General features: G+C 55.8%; 8 protein-coding genes across 8 annotated transcripts; 4 read left to right on the top strand and 4 right to left on the bottom strand.

Moving 5' to 3' along the window:
* Positions 1-489: 489 nt before the first annotated feature.
* Positions 490-1,634, bottom strand: ASPACDRAFT_44237 (glycosyltransferase family 32 protein; the record flags this gene model as incomplete). Its single annotated transcript, XM_020201389.1, has 3 exons — positions 490-814; positions 877-1,108; positions 1,178-1,634. The coding sequence occupies 3 exons, from the start codon at positions 1,632-1,634 to the stop codon at positions 490-492; spliced, it is 1,014 nt and encodes a 337-aa protein (XP_020054945.1).
* Positions 1,635-2,541: 907 nt separating this feature from the next.
* Positions 2,542-2,896, bottom strand: ASPACDRAFT_121151 (uncharacterized protein). Its single transcript, XM_020196404.1, has one exon. It carries the CDS (start codon positions 2,848-2,850, stop codon positions 2,587-2,589), a length of 264 nt encoding a protein of 87 aa, XP_020054944.1. The 5' UTR covers positions 2,851-2,896; the 3' UTR covers positions 2,542-2,586.
* Positions 2,670-4,690, top strand: och3 (glycosyltransferase family 32 protein). Its single transcript, XM_020205415.1, has 4 exons — positions 2,670-3,271; positions 3,333-3,709; positions 3,776-4,281; positions 4,337-4,690. Exons 1-4 carry the CDS (start codon positions 3,103-3,105, stop codon positions 4,521-4,523), a joined length of 1,239 nt encoding a protein of 412 aa, XP_020054943.1. The 5' UTR covers positions 2,670-3,102; the 3' UTR covers positions 4,524-4,690.
* A 141-nt stretch (positions 4,691-4,831) lies between these two features.
* Positions 4,832-6,231, bottom strand: ASPACDRAFT_79468 (glycosyltransferase family 69 protein; the record flags this gene model as incomplete). Its single annotated transcript, XM_020205414.1, has 2 exons — positions 4,832-5,224; positions 5,297-6,231. Coding segments are annotated over 2 exons (1,328 nt in total), but the record flags the coding sequence as incomplete, so codon positions are not given.
* A 213-nt stretch (positions 6,232-6,444) lies between these two features.
* Positions 6,445-8,156, top strand: ASPACDRAFT_79467 (alpha/beta hydrolase). The gene has a single exon (XM_020205413.1). The coding sequence runs from the start codon at positions 6,693-6,695 to the stop codon at positions 7,788-7,790; it is 1,098 nt and encodes a 365-aa protein (XP_020054941.1). The 5' UTR covers positions 6,445-6,692; the 3' UTR covers positions 7,791-8,156.
* Positions 8,157-8,264: 108 nt separating this feature from the next.
* Positions 8,265-9,814, top strand: ASPACDRAFT_44233 (putative MFS transporter; the record flags this gene model as incomplete). The annotated part of the gene is made up of 5 exons (XM_020201388.1): positions 8,265-9,060; positions 9,119-9,260; positions 9,369-9,441; positions 9,507-9,561; positions 9,645-9,814. The coding sequence occupies 5 exons, from the start codon at positions 8,265-8,267 to the stop codon at positions 9,812-9,814; spliced, it is 1,236 nt and encodes a 411-aa protein (XP_020054940.1).
* Positions 9,815-11,580: 1,766 nt separating this feature from the next.
* Positions 11,581-17,913, top strand: ASPACDRAFT_30229 (uncharacterized protein; the record flags this gene model as incomplete). Its single annotated transcript, XM_020199710.1, has 4 exons — positions 11,581-12,036; positions 12,095-12,470; positions 12,495-12,770; positions 12,824-17,913. 4 exons carry the CDS (start codon positions 11,581-11,583, stop codon positions 17,911-17,913), a joined length of 6,198 nt encoding a protein of 2,065 aa, XP_020054939.1.
* An 83-nt stretch (positions 17,914-17,996) lies between these two features.
* On the bottom strand, positions 17,997-18,991 carry ASPACDRAFT_1857122 (peroxiredoxin-like family protein). Its single transcript, XM_020197523.1, has 2 exons — positions 18,712-18,991; positions 17,997-18,656 (listed from the first exon to the last, which is right to left on the bottom strand). Exons 1-2 carry the CDS (start codon positions 18,967-18,969, stop codon positions 18,189-18,191), a joined length of 726 nt encoding a protein of 241 aa, XP_020054938.1. The 5' UTR covers positions 18,970-18,991; the 3' UTR covers positions 17,997-18,188.
* Positions 18,992-19,116: the final 125 nt, after the last annotated feature.

Raw genomic sequence — 19,116 nt, 5'->3', positions numbered from 1 at the left:
GCCTACATGCTGCAGAGCGTCTTCCTGCTACGCAAATACGCCTCGCTGGTCGACCTGCTGCGCACCGCGCTGCCCTTCACCGGGCGCATTCTCCGCGCGCTGATGGTGAGCCCCGAGCATGACCCCAGTCTTGCGGTCGCAGGCCGCTACGAGGACACGGCGCTGCTGGTCAGCTCGTGGGAGACCTACCGCGTGGCGCGGGCGGCGTTCGCCCAGCATGCGAGCCAGTACTCGTGGGACCGCGTGTTGTATCTGGTGGTTAGTCGGTATATGTGGTTCAATGATCTGGTGCGCGTGCAGTAACCCTTCGGGGGTGTAAATTTCATGCAGTGGCTTTTTAGTGGGGGTGCTTAAACTTGCGGAGTATGTATGTGGACTGCCGTCCGGAATTAGGGCACTTGAAACCACGAAGTTACAGATTACGATCGATACCACGAATATGAACAATGAGCTAATGTACTGTACATAACAATCCTCGGAGACAAAAGCTTACACCATCTTCCCCTCCGACTTGATCGCCTCCGTGCGCGTGGGATCCGGTCGTCGCGCGGCGCGTCGCCCCCGCGCCACGCAGAAGCAGACGGCCCCCGCGAAGGACAGCAGAAACACCACGATTACGAGAAAGGAGAGGCGCTGGTCGCAGTGCGCGAAGAACTTGATCCAACGCGCATCCCGCCCGTGCCACGACGAGGTGCCCAGATGCTGGAACAGCGGGGTGTTGACGTATCCGTTTAGCATGTTCAGGGTGGGGTGATCCGGGGTGCCGGCTAGGACGCGGAGGGCGGACCGGTTCGATTGCAGCGTGAAGATTGTCCTACCACAGGGAACTTACGTTAGGGGCTTGTGCGTTCGGGAGGATAATGAAAAACAACTTACGAGGCATAGTGACAGCCCGTGCTGAACATGATGGTGATGTAAGGGAGCAGGGACCACCGCCGGTTGAAGCGGGGCAGGTTGTCGACCAGCGCGCGCACGTAGGCGTTGTTGGGCGCCGCGAGCATCATCCCCACCGAGATGCCCACGGGGTGCGCGGCGGGCGCCACGAACTCGAATTCGCGGAGGGGGTCGAGGGACTGCCGGCACGCGAGGTCCATGTCCAGAATTGCTCCTGTTGAACGTCATTGTTTAGAAAGAGTGCTTCACTGTTGTTGTCTCAGGGAGGAAGGTAAGAATATACCGCCGTAAGTATGCAGCACCATATACCGCAGCGCATCCACCCGCTGCACCAGCGCCGGATATTCCTCCCACATCGCCAGCAGATGCGGGTACTGGCTCTTCACGAACTCGCGGGAGTTCTCATCCTCCCACAGGAACACCTCCCAGTCCGGGTGATGGTCCAGACACTGTGCGCGGGCACTCAGCCATTCCGCCCGCGGTGCGCTGGGGCCCAGGTGGACGTGATGGAGGCGGTTGGGGATGCCCGCGTTTTCTTGGAGACCGCTGCTGTTAGCGTAGGATGCGAAAGTGACGTCGAATCCGTCGCGTTGGGCAGAGAGGATCGAGTCGGCGGCGGAGGTTTTCCAGACGAAGGGCAGACGGAGGAGGAGATATAGTTCGTGCATAGGCAGGAACAGACCCGCTAATGTGATCACTGTGACTGCGACGAAGAGTAGCCGTACTCGCAAAGAAGCCATCGTATCAACGGTCGATGCTGGTTATCGGCGAGAGGAGACACAAAGAATATTGAAAAAAGTGGGTGTGTGTATAAAGTCACGTAAAAAGTCACGTAGAAAGCATCGAGCCAAGAACTTCCCCGGGCCGTATGTTCAACATTGTTGGCGAGATCCAAGGGGGATGAGATGTCACGGCCATGTAACCACCCGCGAGGCTCATTGCATTATTCACCGGAGCCCAGCCCATCCTGCAGGTCCGGCCACGCCATGATAATGGCTGCCTAAACCTTCACCTGTACGACCTTTTCCCAATTCCAGGATGAGACCGACCCGGCGATTGGTGTAGGCGTGTAAGCGTAAAACCTGCAACCTGGCTAGACAAACTAGCCCCAAACAAGGCATTCTGGTCGTCAGTGGTTCCGAGGGCAGTGGAGCCGACCAGAGAGAAGATGAGGGCATTCGGGTTCCGCGGGTTACAGACGGACATCCCCCGAACAGCCGCGGGTGGGGGCCGGTCAACCTTCACCGCATCGGAGGGATAGGTGCAGGTCAGAACAAGTGAGAATGAAATATTGTTTATAGTAATTGAGACAAGCACTTTGATGGCCGTGCTGATGCAAAGCCAAGTCCAACCCTTCCAGAAGTGGAGGGAGAATTGAAGAATATGGTGGAAAACCCTGGCAGTGTGTGGACTGTCACTCGCTAGGCAAGACAACCAAGCTTTTTGGGAATTTGGCGGCTAAGGCTGGCAAAAAGGGGTGCAATTCCGTAGGGCTGAACTAAATCGGAACAAGACTTGACCCTGAATCACGCACACCGACTGGAACCGACTGGAACCCTCGGCCATTTCCGCCTTCTGCCACGGGTCTCAAATTATAACCACGCCCCCCCATTTGGTGGGCGTTTGCTCGCCTAAACTTTCCCGCACGAAAAACCCTGAACTGAAGCCTAGTTTTAGTGCTGGTCAAATGTCTCACATCCGGACTGACAAGCAGCAACGAGGGCTATTCTCAGCCTCTGTTTGGTCTCCATGTAGATGAAAATATACGCATCCACATTTGAGTTGGTCAGGGGGTTTTGGCTTTAGGGGTCGTGCGTTCGGGGGTCTTTGGTCGTGAGCAATCATTTTACTCATCATCTGTTTGCTTGCGCCCACGCGGCTCGAGCATTCTGCGCCTGCATACATGATAGGCAATATTGCGGCGGTAGTGGACCGGCGCTGTCTCCAGGCAGACATATTCTACATTCACTTCCGATGGGGGGTGTGTTTCGTAGACCCAGTAGATCTTGCCGCCCCTCAGGGTCCGATTCATCGCTGCCTACGTATTGTGTAACCGTTGTGACGGATGGCATCTGGCACCACCCACGCCCTGGGTCGTCGCCTTAGCATCGGAGCTTAATTATGATGCTTGGTTGGAATCAGGCGGGAGGTCCTCAACCATCAACACCACCACCACCTGTCACCTAGCATAGGATACGGAGAGCAGCAATGGCACCCACTCGCCTGCGACGCCTGGCTATATTCGCCCTCCTCGGTGCAGTGCTGATGATCTGGACGCTCTATCAGCGAGAAGAGTGGGATAACGAGTTGATGACTTTAGACAATCAATACCCGTTTCTCTATCATCATGTCCATACGCATCATGCGGAAGGAGGAGGTACGGTCCCGCCCACCATCACAATTCCACAAACACAAACCATGACTGACAACCTGCACAGCCTGGTATATTCCCCCAACATGGATGAGCGCATCCGACCACCAACCCAAGAACATCGTCGAAGCCGCCGAGCTGGCTCTCGGCCTCGTCAACACCGCCGAGCGCTATCTGCCGCACTCGGCCATCCCCATGGTCGTGCATCAAACCTGGAAGAACACGCACATCGACACCTGGCCTCAACTCCTTCGCCATAGCGCCGAGCGCTGGCTGCAGGCGACCGACGGGCAGATGGCGTATTTCCTATGGACAGATGCGGGAATGACTCAGTTGATTCGCAAGGTCGAACCTGCCCTAGAGGTGCAGTTCGCGAGTCTGGCGAGCAATGTCGAGCGATCAGATGTTTTTCGTATTCTGGTGTCCAAGTGGATTGGGGGTGTGGTAAGTCCAGCCCAGCCTGGTTCAGTATCTATATCTTGTCGAAGAATGGACACTGATAGGAGATAGTACGGCGATATTGACACCGAGCCCCTCCGCCCTCCGACGAAATGGCTCAGCGCAACCGACCTCCTCCCCTGGAACGACACCCAGACCGGCATCGTCTACAGCTCGACCAGCCCAGTGCACGCCATCGTCGGGCTGGAGGCCGACTGCCGTGAGGACACCGACACCTACTGGCGCATGGGCTACTCGCAGCCTGTGCAGCTGACCCAGTGGGCTTTTGCCTGGGCACCCGGCCATCCGATCCTGCAGACCTTCCTCGATCGCTTTTCAACCACCCTAACCAACATCTCCGACCGCTACGGCGGATCTCTCAACTCCAGGGCTGCGCGTCAGGAGCTACTCGCCCTCGATCCGCTGACGCTGACTGGACCTGCCACATTCACGGACGCAGTGCGTGGCCGGCTGGAGGAGGTAGCTGATCTACGATGGCAGGCCTTGTCGGGACTGCAAGATGGGGGGAGGAGTAAGTTGGTCGATGATGTTGTGGTTCTCCCCATCACGGGATTCAGGTATGTGCACCACTTCTAGGTTACTGGCTATGGCTGACTGAGATCACGATGGCAGTCCCGGCCGCGGGGCATATGGGAACATGGGTTCGAAGCCCATCACCGACCCCTCGGCCAGACTTCGACATTTGGCGCAGGGGTCGTGGCGGGCGTTCGATCTGACGGTGGAGTATGGGAAGTTCTGTCGGACGGTGCTGGGCATGTGTCGCGACTGGTCCAAGGTGCCTACTGCTGCGATTGTTTGATATTTCTCTCTATTGTCATTCTGTGGTGGTCTGTTATCATGATTATGGCGTTGGCGGAGTCGGGATGCTGGGGATACCTTTTGCGGAGGCACCGTACTGTACACAAGAAACCATGAAATTCAAAACAACTTTATATATGCAATTTAACTACTTAGGACACTAATGACTATATAACAGGCACCGGTATCTCCTCCCATCCGTCCTCCCCGGGCTGACGATTTTCTCGGATGAGCTGTAACCCCCGTCTCCCACCGAATCCATCACCACAGAAACCGTCGTTATCCGCCACCCGCTCGACTGTCTGGTACGATCCCCCCTTGGAATGCCTCGCATCCGGCACCCACATCCTCTCAGCCACGACCTCCCCATCGATCTCCGTCCTCCGCGGATTGAACCTCGGAAACCCGGCCAACCGACTCATGACCCCGTGCACCGGCGAGTACAGCCGCTCGAAGCGTCGCGTCGTGCGCAGCCACCGGAAGCTCCGCTCAGTGTACGCCGTCCGCACATAGGGGTTCATATACACCCCGGAGTCAGTCAGATCATCCACCCTTGCTGCTGCTGGGGGATCCTGCAAATCCGCGTGAATGATGCAGCACTCGGACCCGTCGTAGAACAAGTCGCTGTCCGCGCGAAACCGCACTGGACGGTCTGGGCGCTGGAAGTACGTCGCGTTGAAGGCGACCATGCCACCCCAGCAGCTGCGCACGCGCACCGCGTCTTTCTGCGCCAGCACGTCCTGTCGACTGCGGGCGTGGCCGGCCGTGCTGAACCACGGGTAGAACTGCAGGCCGATCCCGTAGCCTTCCGAATCGCGCGTGGCGTAGGTGTCGTAGAACTTGAACGGGTTGATGAAATCGACGGCGCACGCGGCGCGGTACCGGGCTACGCCGTCGGATGCATTGGCAGCATTTGTGGAGAAGAGGAGTTGCACTGCGTCGATGGGGTCGAAGATGACGTCGTTGAGGTATAGGATGCGATCGTAGGGCTGGGCTGCGGGGTCATCCAGCGGTCGCAGGGCGCGGTTGCGCAGCTCGGCCAGGTAGTCGGTGCGCTTGACGCGTTGGGCACCCCCTGGGACGGTGACCCGGGGAAAGGTGCTCAGGTCGAGATGGAGGTCGGACTGGATGGAATTGTTGCATGCGACGCGGTCCTCCAGGTGACGGAGCGCTTGTTCGCCTTGCCCGCTGCTGTCGTTTTCGTAGATGCTGAGGAAGACGTTGTCTTCGCCGAGTAGGTCGATCAGCTGTAGCAGGGACTCGCCCCATCTGCCGCCTGCGATTGTGCCCTCGGGGTCGTAGAGAATGGCTGCGATGAAGATGCGCTCGTTGCGCGGGTTGCCGCGGCCATGCTGGTCGGACTGCGTGGCTCGCTCGACCACTTGTTGGTAATGGGGCGGTAGGCGCGTGTAAGAGGGAAAGAAGAGAGCGGTGCAGCTGATCAAAACGATTAGAAAGCTTAGTGCTATTCGGAATAGTTGTCGGATGGAAGACCAGCGAGGTGAAGCAAAGCGACGTGGTCTCGCACGCTGGGGTTGCCAAGGAGTAGGTGTGGATCGCCACAACTTGCGCCAGAAGGAACGGTGCGATCGATTGCTGGGAAGAACCAGCCCAGCTTGCTCCCAGTCGGAGACTGATGCAAATGAATCGATAGACGAGCGACTAGCGAGGTCGTGGTATTCGACTGATTGCACTCTGGGAGGTGGCATCGTGAGTGGTGAGTTCTTACTGCTTGGATTGAGTCTGGCATCGCATGTATGTATGTAGATAGGGTTCTGGCCTGGCCTGGCCTGGTGGAGAGAAGAGTGAGTGACGCGTGGACAAAGTGCGTGGGCTTAAACAATCCTAGGCAGCCGTCAAAACACAACACAGCACGGCACATTCACCGTATGAAGCTTTCAATCTCACCGACGGGATAGGCTCGGAATTTTCCGAGCAGTGTGACGTTTAACTTGGGATTCAGGATCCGAGTTGCTGGCTGAAGCAGCATGCAGCTTGCAACTGCCACCAGAAGACAGGTCTCATCGATGACCCCCAGCAAGGCAGCCACGCGTTGCCGTGGCGATTGTGCGACCTGCAGGAGCGAGAAAAATTTAGGACGAAGAGGAAGGATGATGAAAATAACTTTGTCAATTTTGGCCAACCACCCAGATGACATTGAAGCATCCCAATGCTCGTCAACCTCGCACTCTCATTGCTGGCGCTGATGCTCCCTTCGGGGTTAGATCTTCCTCATCGCGTGCGGTATTTCTATGCCGGGGGCGAGTACACTACCCTGGCAGACACCGGCGAGCACATTCGCACCGGCCAGATTTATGTGGAGAAACTGACCCCCACGCGAGTCACTCAACCCTACCCCATCGTCCTGATCCACGGACAAGCTCAGACTGGGACCAATTGGCTGAACAAACCCGACGGTCAACCCGGATGGGCCTCCTACTTCCTGGACCAGGGCTACGAATGCTACCTCCTCGACCAACCCTTCCGCGGTCGCAGTCCCTGGCAATCGTGGAATGGAGAGCTGGAGACTTACTCGGCGGAGCACCTGCAGCGATACTTCACTTCTCCCGAGCGGTATGCGCTATGGCCTCAGGCCAAGCTGCACACCCAGTGGCCGGGATCCGGGGTGATGCACGACCCGGTCTTCGACGAGTATTACGCCAGCACCGTGCCCTTCATCAGCGACAATACACTCCAAGAAACCGCTATGCAGAAAGCGGGCGTCGCTCTGCTCGATAAGATCGGCACGCCAGTGATCCTCCTGGCACACTCTCAGGGCGGCATCATGGCCTGGTTGTTAGCCGACCAGCGACCGGACCTCGTGCACCTGATCATCTCCCTGGAACCAGGCGGTCCCCCGTTCCGCAATGTCGCCTTCGGGAATGGATCCGCCCGCGCATATGGCTTGACGGACATTCCTATCGCCTACTCCCCTGCAGTGGTCAATCCCACAACCGATTTGGTGACGACTGCCATCCCCGCCACCCACCCGGATGAGGTGGGCTGTGTGATTCAAGCAGACGACCCGCCCCCGCGACGGCTGGTCAATTTGCAGCGAACGCCCGTGGTGCTGGTCACCTCAGAAGCATCGTATCATGCGCCGTACGACTGGTGCACCGTCCGATTTCTTCGCCAAGCAGGGGTGAGCACCGAGCATGTGCGGTTGGCGGACTGGGGGCTTCGTGGTAATGGCCATATGATGTTTCTGGAGAAGAACAGTGATGATGTTGCAGTGCTGGTGCACCAGAGGATCCAAAGGGTCAATTGAGTAGCAATCAGGGAGCGTGTCAATTGAGAATAATCGGTGCATGTTGCTTTACCTCGGTAAGATCCATGATGCCTGAGGCATAAATGTTTCCCGTTTCAGACTAGCAGCGGTCATGTGTTTGAGCTTGTGTATGCCTGGCTGCCTGACCGCCTTGGTGCCCTGATGCCTTCAGTGAATGTCTTCTGCTCTTCGGCTAGTTTTCGGCAGGATCCAGAATGATTTTTGACAGCTCCGTCAAGGGACTGACTGGACCGTCCAGTAGGTCTGCTGTGTGAATTGCCGTATCTGGAAATGTAACCAACTGCTCCCGCATCCCCAAGTCAACCCAAGTCAACCATAGATAATCGCTTGATTACCGTACAATCCATTGTCTACCAACATTTCAATAATGCTTCATCTCTCAACCTTCCCACTCCTTGCATCCTAACCTACCAACCAGTATAATTAATGCGACCGCAACCAGACCAGGAAATGATGGATCTCTCGCCAGAGCAGTCAGCCTCAGTCGAGCCTCCCGAGCCAAGCATTGCCGACAAACGATGGCTGTATGCCAAAATCCTCAGTGCCGGATTCTCTTTCTTTGTCGCCGGGGTCAATGATGGTAGTTTGGGCTCATTAATCCCCTATGTGATCCGCTCCTACCATGTGAGCACCAACCTTGTCGTCGTGGTCTATGTATCAACCTTCGCAGGATGGCTGTTGGCTGCCGTGACCAACAGCGCCCTCTGTCAATATCTCGGCCTCGGAGCTATATTGGCCCTGGGCGCAGCCCTTCAAGTGCTCTCCCACGCCCTTCGAGCCTGGCTGCCCCCGTTTTCGCTTTATGTCGTCACCTTCTTTCTCGCCAGTCTAGGTCAAGGGTACAATGACACTCACGCCAATACCTATGTTGCTTCCGTCAAGGCCGCCCATCGTTGGTTGGGATTTATCCATGCCATGTATATGGCAGGGTGCTTGGTCGGTCCGTTGGTTGCCACGGCTGTGGCATCGGCGGGAACAACTACGCAGTGGAATCTGTTCTATCTGGCGCCTCTGGGCTTGGGGGTTCTTAATTTAGCATTTGTGCTGACGGCGTTTCACAACCAGCTCGCAATCAAGTCTGCTACTTCCGACCCTTCACCGGAGGGATCGCGAGATGGCCCCCATTCCAACTCCCACTCCAAGAGTCGCCGTGCGCTAGTCGAGATCAAGAACACTCTGCGCATGCCCACGGTCTGGCTTGCCAGTCTGTACTTCTTCTTTTTTCTCGGAGCGGCCATTACCGCTGGAGGTTTGTCATCTCCGCACCGGGCCTATTTTCTAGTGAGTCAGGGACTAATACGAAACAGGCTGGATGGTTGAATATTCCGTCAATGTGCGGCACGGCAATCTGGATGCGATGGGATATGTCCCCACTGGGTTCTATGGAGGCGCTTTCCTGGGCAGGTTGCTTTTGGCTGAGCCCACTTCCGATTGGGAGAACGGCGAATGGTTTTTCTTTATGTCGTGTTATGTGTGGGACTGCAGCTAGTCTTCTGGCTGTAGGGATCCCTCCACTTCCCCTCAACACTAGGTATACGGCTAATGTGTCACGTGCAGGGTCCCGAACATTATTGTCGAGGCGGTCGCAATCTGCGTTCTAGGTTTCTTTTCTGGGCCATTCTTTGCCGCTGTAAGTACTGCACTGCCAATATGTTTCCTTGAGGGACAGTTCGCCGATGCTGACATAGTGAGCAGGGTATATCGGTCGCCTCGAAGATATTCCCGCCAGACGTTCGGAGCTCAGCAATTGGTGTGTTTATTTCCTGCAGACCGTTCTCCTTCCTCTGCTTTGCTTCTCCTTAACTACATAGCCATTGACCAATTTTCTACAAGCATTTGTATTTGTGTTTGGACAGATCGGAGGCTCTTTGTTCCCCGTCTTGACCGGAATCCTCTCAGCCCGCACAGGAGTTAAAGTCCTGCAGCCTATGCTCGTGGCCCTACTCTGTGCTACGGCGATTAGCTGGCTTCTCTTGCCTAAGCCGCTGAAACCACGCGATTAGGCATCATGTTCCCTCATCTTTCATTTGCAGGAGTATGCAGATGATGATCACTAAGTACTTGGTGGGGGTCAATGATATATAAAACAAGGATGAGTGGATCAACATGAATGCACATACTCTAAGTTAGCATCCATTCTGCAAGACCACATCAATGCAAACATATTCAGAAGAGCAATTCCCCGACCTCACCATCTATATGATTCTGGACCTCCCAACCCTTCCTCTGTTCTGATCACTGGGTGAAGGTGGTGGACCGAGAGTCACTGTGTCTCGACTGAACGGGGCCGGTCGACAAGTTCGACATTGACAGAGTGGGTTATGAACAGCCATCAACACGCTGTGGACTCCGCAGAATTCTTTTGATCCCTATTTCACTCATATTTCTGCATCGATTATTAACTCCGTATCCACTGAGTGATCAAGAATGGTCCTCGCGGGTCCCCGCAAGCCCCCATATCCGCATTCGACATGTCTATTTTTGTTTGTCGGGGACACCGATCGGGGAGAAAGAAGTGGGTACCGCGAAGGCTTTGTTGCTGGGACAGTGTTGGTCATCTACCCAGATGCTGACCACGTTAGTCGAAAGAAAATCAGCGGCTGCGTCATACAATCCTGACAATACTGACATGCTTGAAGGGACTATGGCGGAGCAGTGCATGACTGAGCCAGACACCCACAATGCCAGAGGTGATGTATTTTGCGAGGTTTTCCATGCGGCAACCACTCTCTCCCTACGTAAACAACTCAGGAAATACTTGTCAAGAAGATGCACTGGAACAAACCATGCTCATATATTAATGGTGATTTGTGGAAATCTTGTCGTGGGCTGCCATGGCATGGAGGAGGGTTTGCCGCATGCGGATGTCCCCACAACCCTAACTCAATCGCCTTCCGCCGCCCACCGATTCGATCACCCAATGCTTCATTGTTATGACGTGAAGTTTTTAACTTTTGCTCTGGCAACACGATATTATTACTTTTATGAAAGTGATACTGGGGTGAATACCATTGAATGACTGGGATTCACTTTCCAGAAACGGAAGAAGCCCCAAGCAGACGCGAAGGATGTGCGCTGTCGGCAGCGGGCATTGGAAGAGTTCATCCTCTGGAAGAAATGCTCTACTACGATAGTGCTTTCTATAGCACCGTGCGAAGCTCAATTCAATCCCTGACAGTAAGATACTGCTCAACCATGTTTTGGGTGAGCTCAACGCAAACTCAACAAGCTGCCGGCGCTCCACGCCCCAGGGAATCCTCGTGAGTGGAAGTTCCACAACAAACACCCAGCAGGGTTCCCCAATAGTGATGTCAAATCTGACTTGGTGTGGATTCCAGACCTATCTACAGTACCAACCACTTCGTCATTCTCGGGATTTATGGACACAGTGGACCAATTCATCGATGTTGCGATTTGTCAATACTCTGAAGGTTTTGGGTCTTCCAGAATTGACCGGAGAACTCAGCCTACTGTCGTGCATCTCATTCTGACGTCTTACAAGCCTCCAAAGAGAGGAGTCAGCAAGCAAGTCGAAACTAGAAATACATGGCAAAGGTCCAGCACCTTGCTCATTGAGAGGTATCTCCTCAAAGCACCTTGAATTTAACATCCTAGTCCAGGCCTTTCTGTCATAATTTCCTGCTACGCTCAACATCTATGCAAATTGGTCTAAAGTTTAATCCATCACCCGAAACTCCATTCTCCCGATGGAATATCGATACCCTGCATACACAGTCCTGCCTGCGAACAACCACGTCTAGAACCGACCATGGCTACCTCGTTCCAACCTAACGTCCATTACACCTTCGGCTCTCCTCTGTCGACCACCGCACTATTCGGAACTCGACGAGCGTCGGATATCCTGGAGCAGGAGGGATACACAACCACTTACCACACCTCCACCTCGAGGCGGGGGTCACGGGCCCTGAGTGGTGGAGGAAGCTCCACGCTGGCGGATGTCGTAAGCTCACTAACTCGTCGCAGCAGCGACGCTATGATCTCGTCTAGTATCACCGACGCGGACTATGCCACGCTTCTCGAATGGATTCGAGCGGAGCGGATGCGTAAGCTCCCTCCAGAGGGCAGCAGCTATGACAAGGCGCTTGTCTGGGCGGCCTTGTTCGTGGAGCGGCTGCATTCATTCGACACGGCTCTGGAGCAGTTTGCCGGAGACAGTCACATGGCTGCCCAGCTTGCCTATGTTCACTGTGCGAGCCTACTCGAGGTATGCATGCCTAATCCAAGCACAAATTCAATTTGACCGCTGAGATGTCTCGTATTAGTTGGCAGAGGACAATGCCCCTGCGTTGATGGATCTGTTCGGATTCTTCTACCGCTCCTCCATGGGCCTTGGGAACTTGCTGGATCGCACAGAACTATTCTCTGTGTCCCAGGAGATCAAAGACCAACTCATTCTGGCCTTGGCCGACCTCGTCACCCTTGTTGTTGGCGTGGCAAGACACTTCCATCGGTCTTTGAACTCTTCTGACTCCGTCTCGATTGACATTTACAGCACCTTTCCGGGTCCCATTGACAGCTTCAAGGCTCGCTGTGAACATGTCTCCGAGTCAATGTGGCGCCACCAGCTGATCCGGGAGGGTCTGAACGGGGACAAAGGTGAGCGTGATTGCCTTCAAACTACTTCTCATATCCGCAACAGTGGCTAATGCTCTCGTGCAACAGTCACCGAGATCCGAGCCCTCAAAGATTGGCTGCAGCCTGAGGACCCCGTGCTAGTCAACGTGGCGGAAACAACCGCGCACTTTGCCCAGGAGCGTGAGGAGTCCACCTGCCTGTGGATGACCCCGTACTTGACACGATTCCTCAAAAGCAACCGCAAGACCCTGGCGGTGCATGGTAAACCGGGTTCAGGAAAAACCATTCTGGCGACCGTGATCAACGACCATCTCCAACACCCTGTCGGAGGTACCCATTACAAATCGATCTTTGTCCCGATCAGTAAGTCACACTTCCCAGCACCAGAGAACCAACCTTACTCACAGGCATTATAGGCAGTCGTATCCCAGCCAACACCACCCCTCGTGCAGTCGCCAAGATGATCCTGTCACAGCTCTTCGACAAGCGCATTGGCAATGTGCGACTCTACCAGACTCTATCGGATTCGTACACACGCAGTCAGTCGACACTGGAAGAGGACGCGTACGACGATCTACTGTGGGCTGCGGTGGAGAACGCACTGAAGAGCAGTCTCCAGGGCGCCAAGGAACTCGTCCTGGTGGTTGACGGAATGGACGAGGCCAGCTGCGGAGAGACCCTGATGCACAAGCGATTGACCGAGGCCGTGGCCCCCGCGGATAGAGTCAAGTTGATTGTTTTGGGCGCCCAGCAGCCGCTTTCCACGTCTTCGCAGAGCATTGTGCATGTCTCGCCGGAGCTCGTCTTCGACGACATCACCGCTGTCGTACGGAAGATTCTGCAGCATACTCGTGGTTTCATATCCTTGCCTGAGGAAGAGCAAGAGATCAACGTCACGCGGATTGCTGAAGCGTCCAGTGGTTCATTCCTCTGGGCCAAACTGGCCGCCAAACGCATCCGCGAGGAGGGCTCGGCCAACGCCCAAGCTCTGACCAGAGCCATTGAAAGTGTGGCTAACACCGGCAAGACACTCACCGATCTGGTCTCGCATAACCTTCATGCGAAGCTGAGCGAAGATGCATTGAAGGTATTGGCTTGGCTCTCCACTGCGGCTCGTCCCATGACGCAGAAGGAGCTGTCGGCGCTGGGCTCCATTCAAGTCGAGAATTCCACCGTCACCGACAAGTCGATTGATATCCAGCAGCTCCTGAAGCCGGTCGCATCGCTTGTCTTTATCCAGAGCCATCTGGTCTACCTGCGCCATGGACAGATTCGGACCGCGATCTTGGACGTGCTGGCGAAAGATAAACTGTTGCCGACTATCAAAAACAGGAACAGCGATTTTGCACAGAGGCTGCTATTATACACCAAGGAGGCCGTCACCAGCGAGCACGAGCCCTCGCTAGATCCACTGGACGAGAATACCACCCAGGATCTGCTGGCTAAATATCCTCTACTCGACTTTGCCCTGCGCTACTGGTTGACGCATGTCAAAATCGCGTTTGGCTGCACCACCGACCAGGAAATCACCACTGTAGCCAAAGGGCTGCGCAGTGCGCTTCCGACTTCGCCCACAGTGCCATTGCTTGAGATGACAGTTTGGGACAACAAATCCACTCCCTCGTTGCGGCTGCTGCACGGCATCCAAACCCGACTGTACCGGCAGGCGTTGAGCCCTAGTCACCCCACGACCCTGCAGACTGTCCTCTGTCAGGCTCTCTTCTACCGACGTATCCACAACACCCTCCCGGCCCATATTAGCAAGATCTTCTATGATGCTGCGAGGATGAGCCAAACCGTGCTCTCGTCCCGACACCTGATCACCATGCAGATGACCAGGTTTTACCTGGAAGTAACTGCCGACCGGGTCGCGGACTCCAAGACCGAGATTATGGTGAAACGCACCGAGATGCTGCAGCTTCTGGTTGAATGCTACAAGATCCATTATGGAGTGTCAAGCAGCATGGTGACTTCCACTCTGACCCAGCTGTCGGAACATTACATCTCGATGGGAGACGAGGCTCGAGCCAAGGAGATCAAAACCTCGCTGCAGGGGCCGACCACGGACGGCGCGCCGCAACCGACGGGCTCACGACCGACGGACGACTCGCTCTTGCTCCACCTTCACGGTCGCAAAGATGCGATGGAGACGCGGACGACTTTCTCTCTGGACGAACTGGAGCTGGACGATGTGATCACCCGCGCCTTCGACTTCAAGTCTCTGCAGGCCAAGGCCGAGCGGTTCGTGGCCGAGAAAGACCTGAAGGCCGCCGAGCGGACGTATATTGAGCTGTGGCAGCAAACCAGCAAGGAATACCGCCTCAGCCACTCGTCTGACTGGGAGCTTAAGAACATGGACGCCGTGTTGGGCTATGCCAAGTTCCTCAAGTCCCAACACCGGGAGAACGAGGCCGCTTCAATCCTGTCCGGCTTCTGGGAGGGGTATAGCCAAAGCACGTCGAGCTCTGAGGCAGTGGCCTCCAAGTTCCTAGAGGTAGCCAAGGTAATGAAGTCTGTGGGACTTTCTGTGCTGGCACTCAGCGTTTTCAAACACTGCGCTCAGAGTACCAACAGTCAGAGCGGTGTTCATCAGGAGGTGCAGCAGCATATCAATACCACCTCACGGGAGGTGATGAAGATGGCGACCTCGACCAGCTCGACCATCACCGAATCGAGTCTCAAAGAGATGGTCTTCAACACGTCTAGCACTGACCAGGTCTCCGTCACTGCCACGAACACTCTGTTGGAGCTGTATCTGTCGCAGCATCGATGGCAGGACGCCACCAAGGCCATCAAGCAAGTCCTCCGGGCCATGTGGCCTGCCTTCTTTGCACCTTCGGTGGACGAAGTGGTTCTCCCCTCGAGCAATCTGGAGTACTGCATCGAGCTTGCAGAACGGCTGGCAAATTGCTATCGCTCCCGACGCCGAACAGGAAAGGAGGAGGACGCCCGACTGCGCTTGTATCAGGCCGTCCGCCGCGATCGACCGGCGGGCGACAAGCTGCGGGGCCGTGTCACAACTGCCATTCTCCGTCTATACGAGCGCATGTCGCAAAGTGATAAGCTGATCACTATCCACCAGGATATCCTGAGCGACTCCATCAAGCGATACGGATCGGAGCACCCGACCGTCATCAAGCAGCTATGGAAGCTGGCAGAGCTGACTCGTCCTCGTCCTATCGCGGTGGATTACTATCGTCAGATCGTGCATATTCTCAACAAGGACTCGGAGTCCTGCCATCCTGATGCCTTTGAGCCTTTGCTGATCGTGGTGACTGAGCTCTTGAACCAGGCACGCTACGCGGACGCCTTGAAGCCCTGCCGCGTACTGTTCAATACGGTGCAGAGACCCAAGACCAGCCCCAAGCTGCAAGAACCGAGTTTCGTCCAGACGCTTTATGAGCGATACATTCACTGTTTGCGCATGGTTCACAGCGACACCACAGTCATTCACGACGTGTCAGTGCAGTACCGCAAAGCCTGCATCAGCCTCTTTGGCAGCGCGGCCTCGATCACCATCCAGGCCACCAAGACTCTGGCTAATATCTGCCTGGAGTCTAAGCGGTACGAGGCAGAAGCAATCGAGCTGTTTGAGGAGTTGCTGCACAACAAGTCCAACGAAGTCGACATCGACCGTGACGATATCCGTGCGACACTTGATTCGATTTACGAAGAACAGAACATCCTCGTCAACGTGTCGAAGACAGAGTCCATGAGCGCCGAGCAAGTGAAGAGAGTGATCTCTATTCGCACGCAGCGTCTGGCCTCTCTGCGCTCCACCCACGGATGGGCCCATGAAGAGGCACTATCGCACCTCAGCGAGATCGTGGCTCTGTATTCCAAACAGAGCGATACCCAGGCTGCCGTGACCCTGCTGCGCAACGCCACAGCCCAGGTCCTTGCCACCGAGTCGTCGTCCATTCAGCTGAGCGCCGCTGCCAAGACCATTGCTACCGGCTACATCACGGCCGGTCAGGTAGACCGAGCGAGAGACATATCCCAAGAACTATACCGGCAGATTGTGGCCAAGGACACCACCAACGTCGGGGCTGTGGGATTCGACCTGACCTCCAGTCAGCGGCAGAGTCTGTCCTTCCTGGCCGAGCTGGAGTACAGCCTGCGCCAGCGCGAGGACTCTTCGCTCACTCTTAATGAAATCTACTCGGCACTGACCACCGAGTACATGTACTATGAGCAGTTCCGCACTGAGATCGGCTCGAAGAACAGCAGTGTCATGACCGTCACCTCGTCTGCCTCGCGCCTGTATGGCTTCTTGTCCGCCAAGGGCCGTCAAGCTGACGCTGCGCGACTCGTCGAGCAGTTCACCAACTACTTCCTTGCCACGGAGGGGTCCACCGTTCAGGCGAACCCCAGTCAAGCCAAGGTCTTCATTGCCACCCTCCTCGAGTACTTCCACTCGCACACCTCGCAGCACTTCATCCGCTCCGTGGCGATCGCCAGCTACGACCGGGTGACCCAGCTGCTGGCCACGGCGGACTACAGAGCAGCGTGCGACCTGGCTCTCACAGCCTTCAAGTACATCCGGGTGCATCAGGGCTACACCTCCCCCTCGGTGCTTAAGATCGTCTTCAAGCTCGGGCTGGTGGTTGCCGGTCGGGACGTCGAGGCGCGGCCCGCCGCCTCGTCCCGCAAGGAGATGCTAGGCGTGTCCGCGACCATCCTGCAGGAGACGCTGGGCTACCTCAAGCAGCAGAAGGTCGACCTGACGCAGTTGGACTTGGTGCACCTCAACAACCTGATCTGCGTGCTGGACGAGCAGCACGACTACCACAACCTGGCCTGGATTCTGACCTCGCTCTGGAACAACCGCGACACCAACCACATCGCCACCTCGCAGCCCCAATCCGCCTACACCCTCGCCCTGGGCCGCATGCTCGTCATCACCCGCTATCTGATCGGGGATTATTCCGCTGCCATGCGCCTCGCCGAGGACATCGTCTACAATTGCGCCCGCGTCCATGGTCCGCGCCACCCCAGCACCGTCGAGATGACTGTCCTCCTCTCGCAGATGTACACCAGCGTCGCGCAGGGGTACCAGACCCAGAAGGACCGACGCGAGCTGGCCTTCCGTTACTACAAGAAAGCGGCATCGTTGCATGAAAATGCGCTGCGGGTGTTTATTGATCCGAGTTCTGTCTCCGCGACCGAGATGGAAGACAGCATCAGCAGCAGCGAGTCGGCATCCGGCGCGACCAGCCCTGGAGGCATCGTGGAGGACGAGGGTAAACATGTTCGACAGCATCTGCACCTGCTGAAGTTGGCGGTGGAACGACTGGGCGACTGGCCCAAGGAGTATGCCGAGTATGAGCGTCTGAATGCGGATCTCTTCCGGACCTTCGCCAAGGATTTGAAGGATGTGGAGGGCGTCGAGAAGTGGAATTTGAAGCGGTTTGGCTCGGGTCGCGCTGAGGCGAGCGATGACTTGATCGCAACGGGAATTAATCAAGTGGTGGGGAGCCATGAGCGGCTTGCTATTGCTGTTTGAAAGTGCTATGGGTGTGAGAAAAGTGTTTTGGTATCCGTTCACATATTGATAACTAGTGACGTATGATTGACGAGAAAATGTTTTTGATGGGTGATGCAATTTATTGTCAAAATTACCTATGTTTTACCTGCAGGACATTCGAGTAGACATTCAATTACAAGTAGGATCATTGACAAGCAGAAGCTTGATGTCATCAAAAGGTGGTTGTGAGTGATACAAATCGCATCCATCTCACAGCCAGCCCCAAGCCCCACACCCTCACCACTACAACCAACTCACCCCTTCCGTTCCAAGATCTTGGCTAGGATTGCCACCTCAGTGTGGTCCCGCGTATTCTGCATGCGATGACACCACACCACGCGTCTCTCTTCGCCCCCCTCGGGACTCGCCTCGTACAGGAACTCGCCGCCATTCTGGCGCGAATCGCCTCCCTTGAGCGCCAACCCACTGGGGAGCTGCTTCAGCGTCTTCCAGAACGACTCGGCCACGATCTGCACCATGCTCTTCTGGATATACTCGGGCTTCTCGCCGAGAGCCAGCGACGAGAGCAGCCCCAGTTGCTCGTAGAGCTTGCGGGTGGGGTCCGCGTAGATGGGGAAGTGACAGCCTGTCTCCTTTGCGTAGATGTCGATTAGGCCTGGGTCGCCGCACCCCACAACTACCACCGAGGTAGGAGTGCTTAGTTGGGATAGAAACTCTGGGGTGATGGTCTTGGAGAGGACCTCGATGTATTCCTTGCAGCTCTGCGGGTTGGGTTAGCATCTGGTGCTTTAGAAGCTGGGAGAAAGGCAGGCATACTCCACAGAAGAAATGGCGGATGAAGACGACGAGAGTGCGGGGGGCTGCATCTGGGCCGCTGGAGAGGGTCGAGTATTGGTGTGGCTGCCCGTCACGGTCGAGGACAGTGTAAGTGGCGACCTTGGCTTGGATCTCCGCGAAGGGGGGCTCGTCGCCGGCTAACTTTGCAGATTCATTGTCTGTGGCAAGGGTGGGGGTGCTGACACCGGAGGCCATGGAGTTCTTGCAGGGCTCAAACTCGTCGACATTATCTGCCATGGTGTCTGTTTGATGTGGAATGTGGATGGATGCATGTCACATGTGAGATGGCGTTGAGTTGTTCGACCTGTGGTAGACAAAGAACAATCACCTGACCTGCCCACCCCCCCCTTGCATCAGCCTGTCCGCTCATGGGAGGTGAGATTC

The sequence above is a fragment of the Aspergillus aculeatus genome (genome assembly GCF_001890905.1).
Source record: "Aspergillus aculeatus ATCC 16872 unplaced genomic scaffold ASPACscaffold_10, whole genome shotgun sequence".
In the NCBI taxonomy this organism is placed as follows: Eukaryota; Fungi; Ascomycota; class Eurotiomycetes; order Eurotiales; family Aspergillaceae; genus Aspergillus; species Aspergillus aculeatus.
Note: the sequence above shows the minus strand (reverse complement) of the source record. Positions and strands in the feature narration are given on the sequence as shown.

Coding starts and splice junctions, on each gene's coding strand:
- ASPACDRAFT_121151 (XM_020196404.1), bottom strand. CDS start 2,850: ATGTCTGCCTGGAGACAGCGCCGGTCCACTACCGCCGCAATATTGCCT.
- och3 (XM_020205415.1), top strand. CDS start 3,103: ATGGCACCCACTCGCCTGCGACGCCTGGCTATATTCGCCCTCCTCGGT. Junction 3,710..3,775: donor CCAAGTGGATTGGGGGTGTG/GTAAGTCCAGCC, acceptor GATAGGAGATAG/TACGGCGATATTGACACCGA. Junction 4,282..4,336: donor CTCCCCATCACGGGATTCAG/GTATGTGCACCA, acceptor TCACGATGGCAG/TCCCGGCCGCGGGGCATATG.
- ASPACDRAFT_79467 (XM_020205413.1), top strand. CDS start 6,693: ATGCTCGTCAACCTCGCACTCTCATTGCTGGCGCTGATGCTCCCTTCG.
- ASPACDRAFT_1857122 (XM_020197523.1), bottom strand. CDS start 18,969: ATGGCAGATAATGTCGACGAGTTTGAGCCCTGCAAGAACTCCATGGCC. Junction 18,657..18,711: donor TCCGCCATTTCTTCTGTGGA/GTATGCCTGCCT, acceptor CCCAACCCGCAG/AGCTGCAAGGAATACATCGA.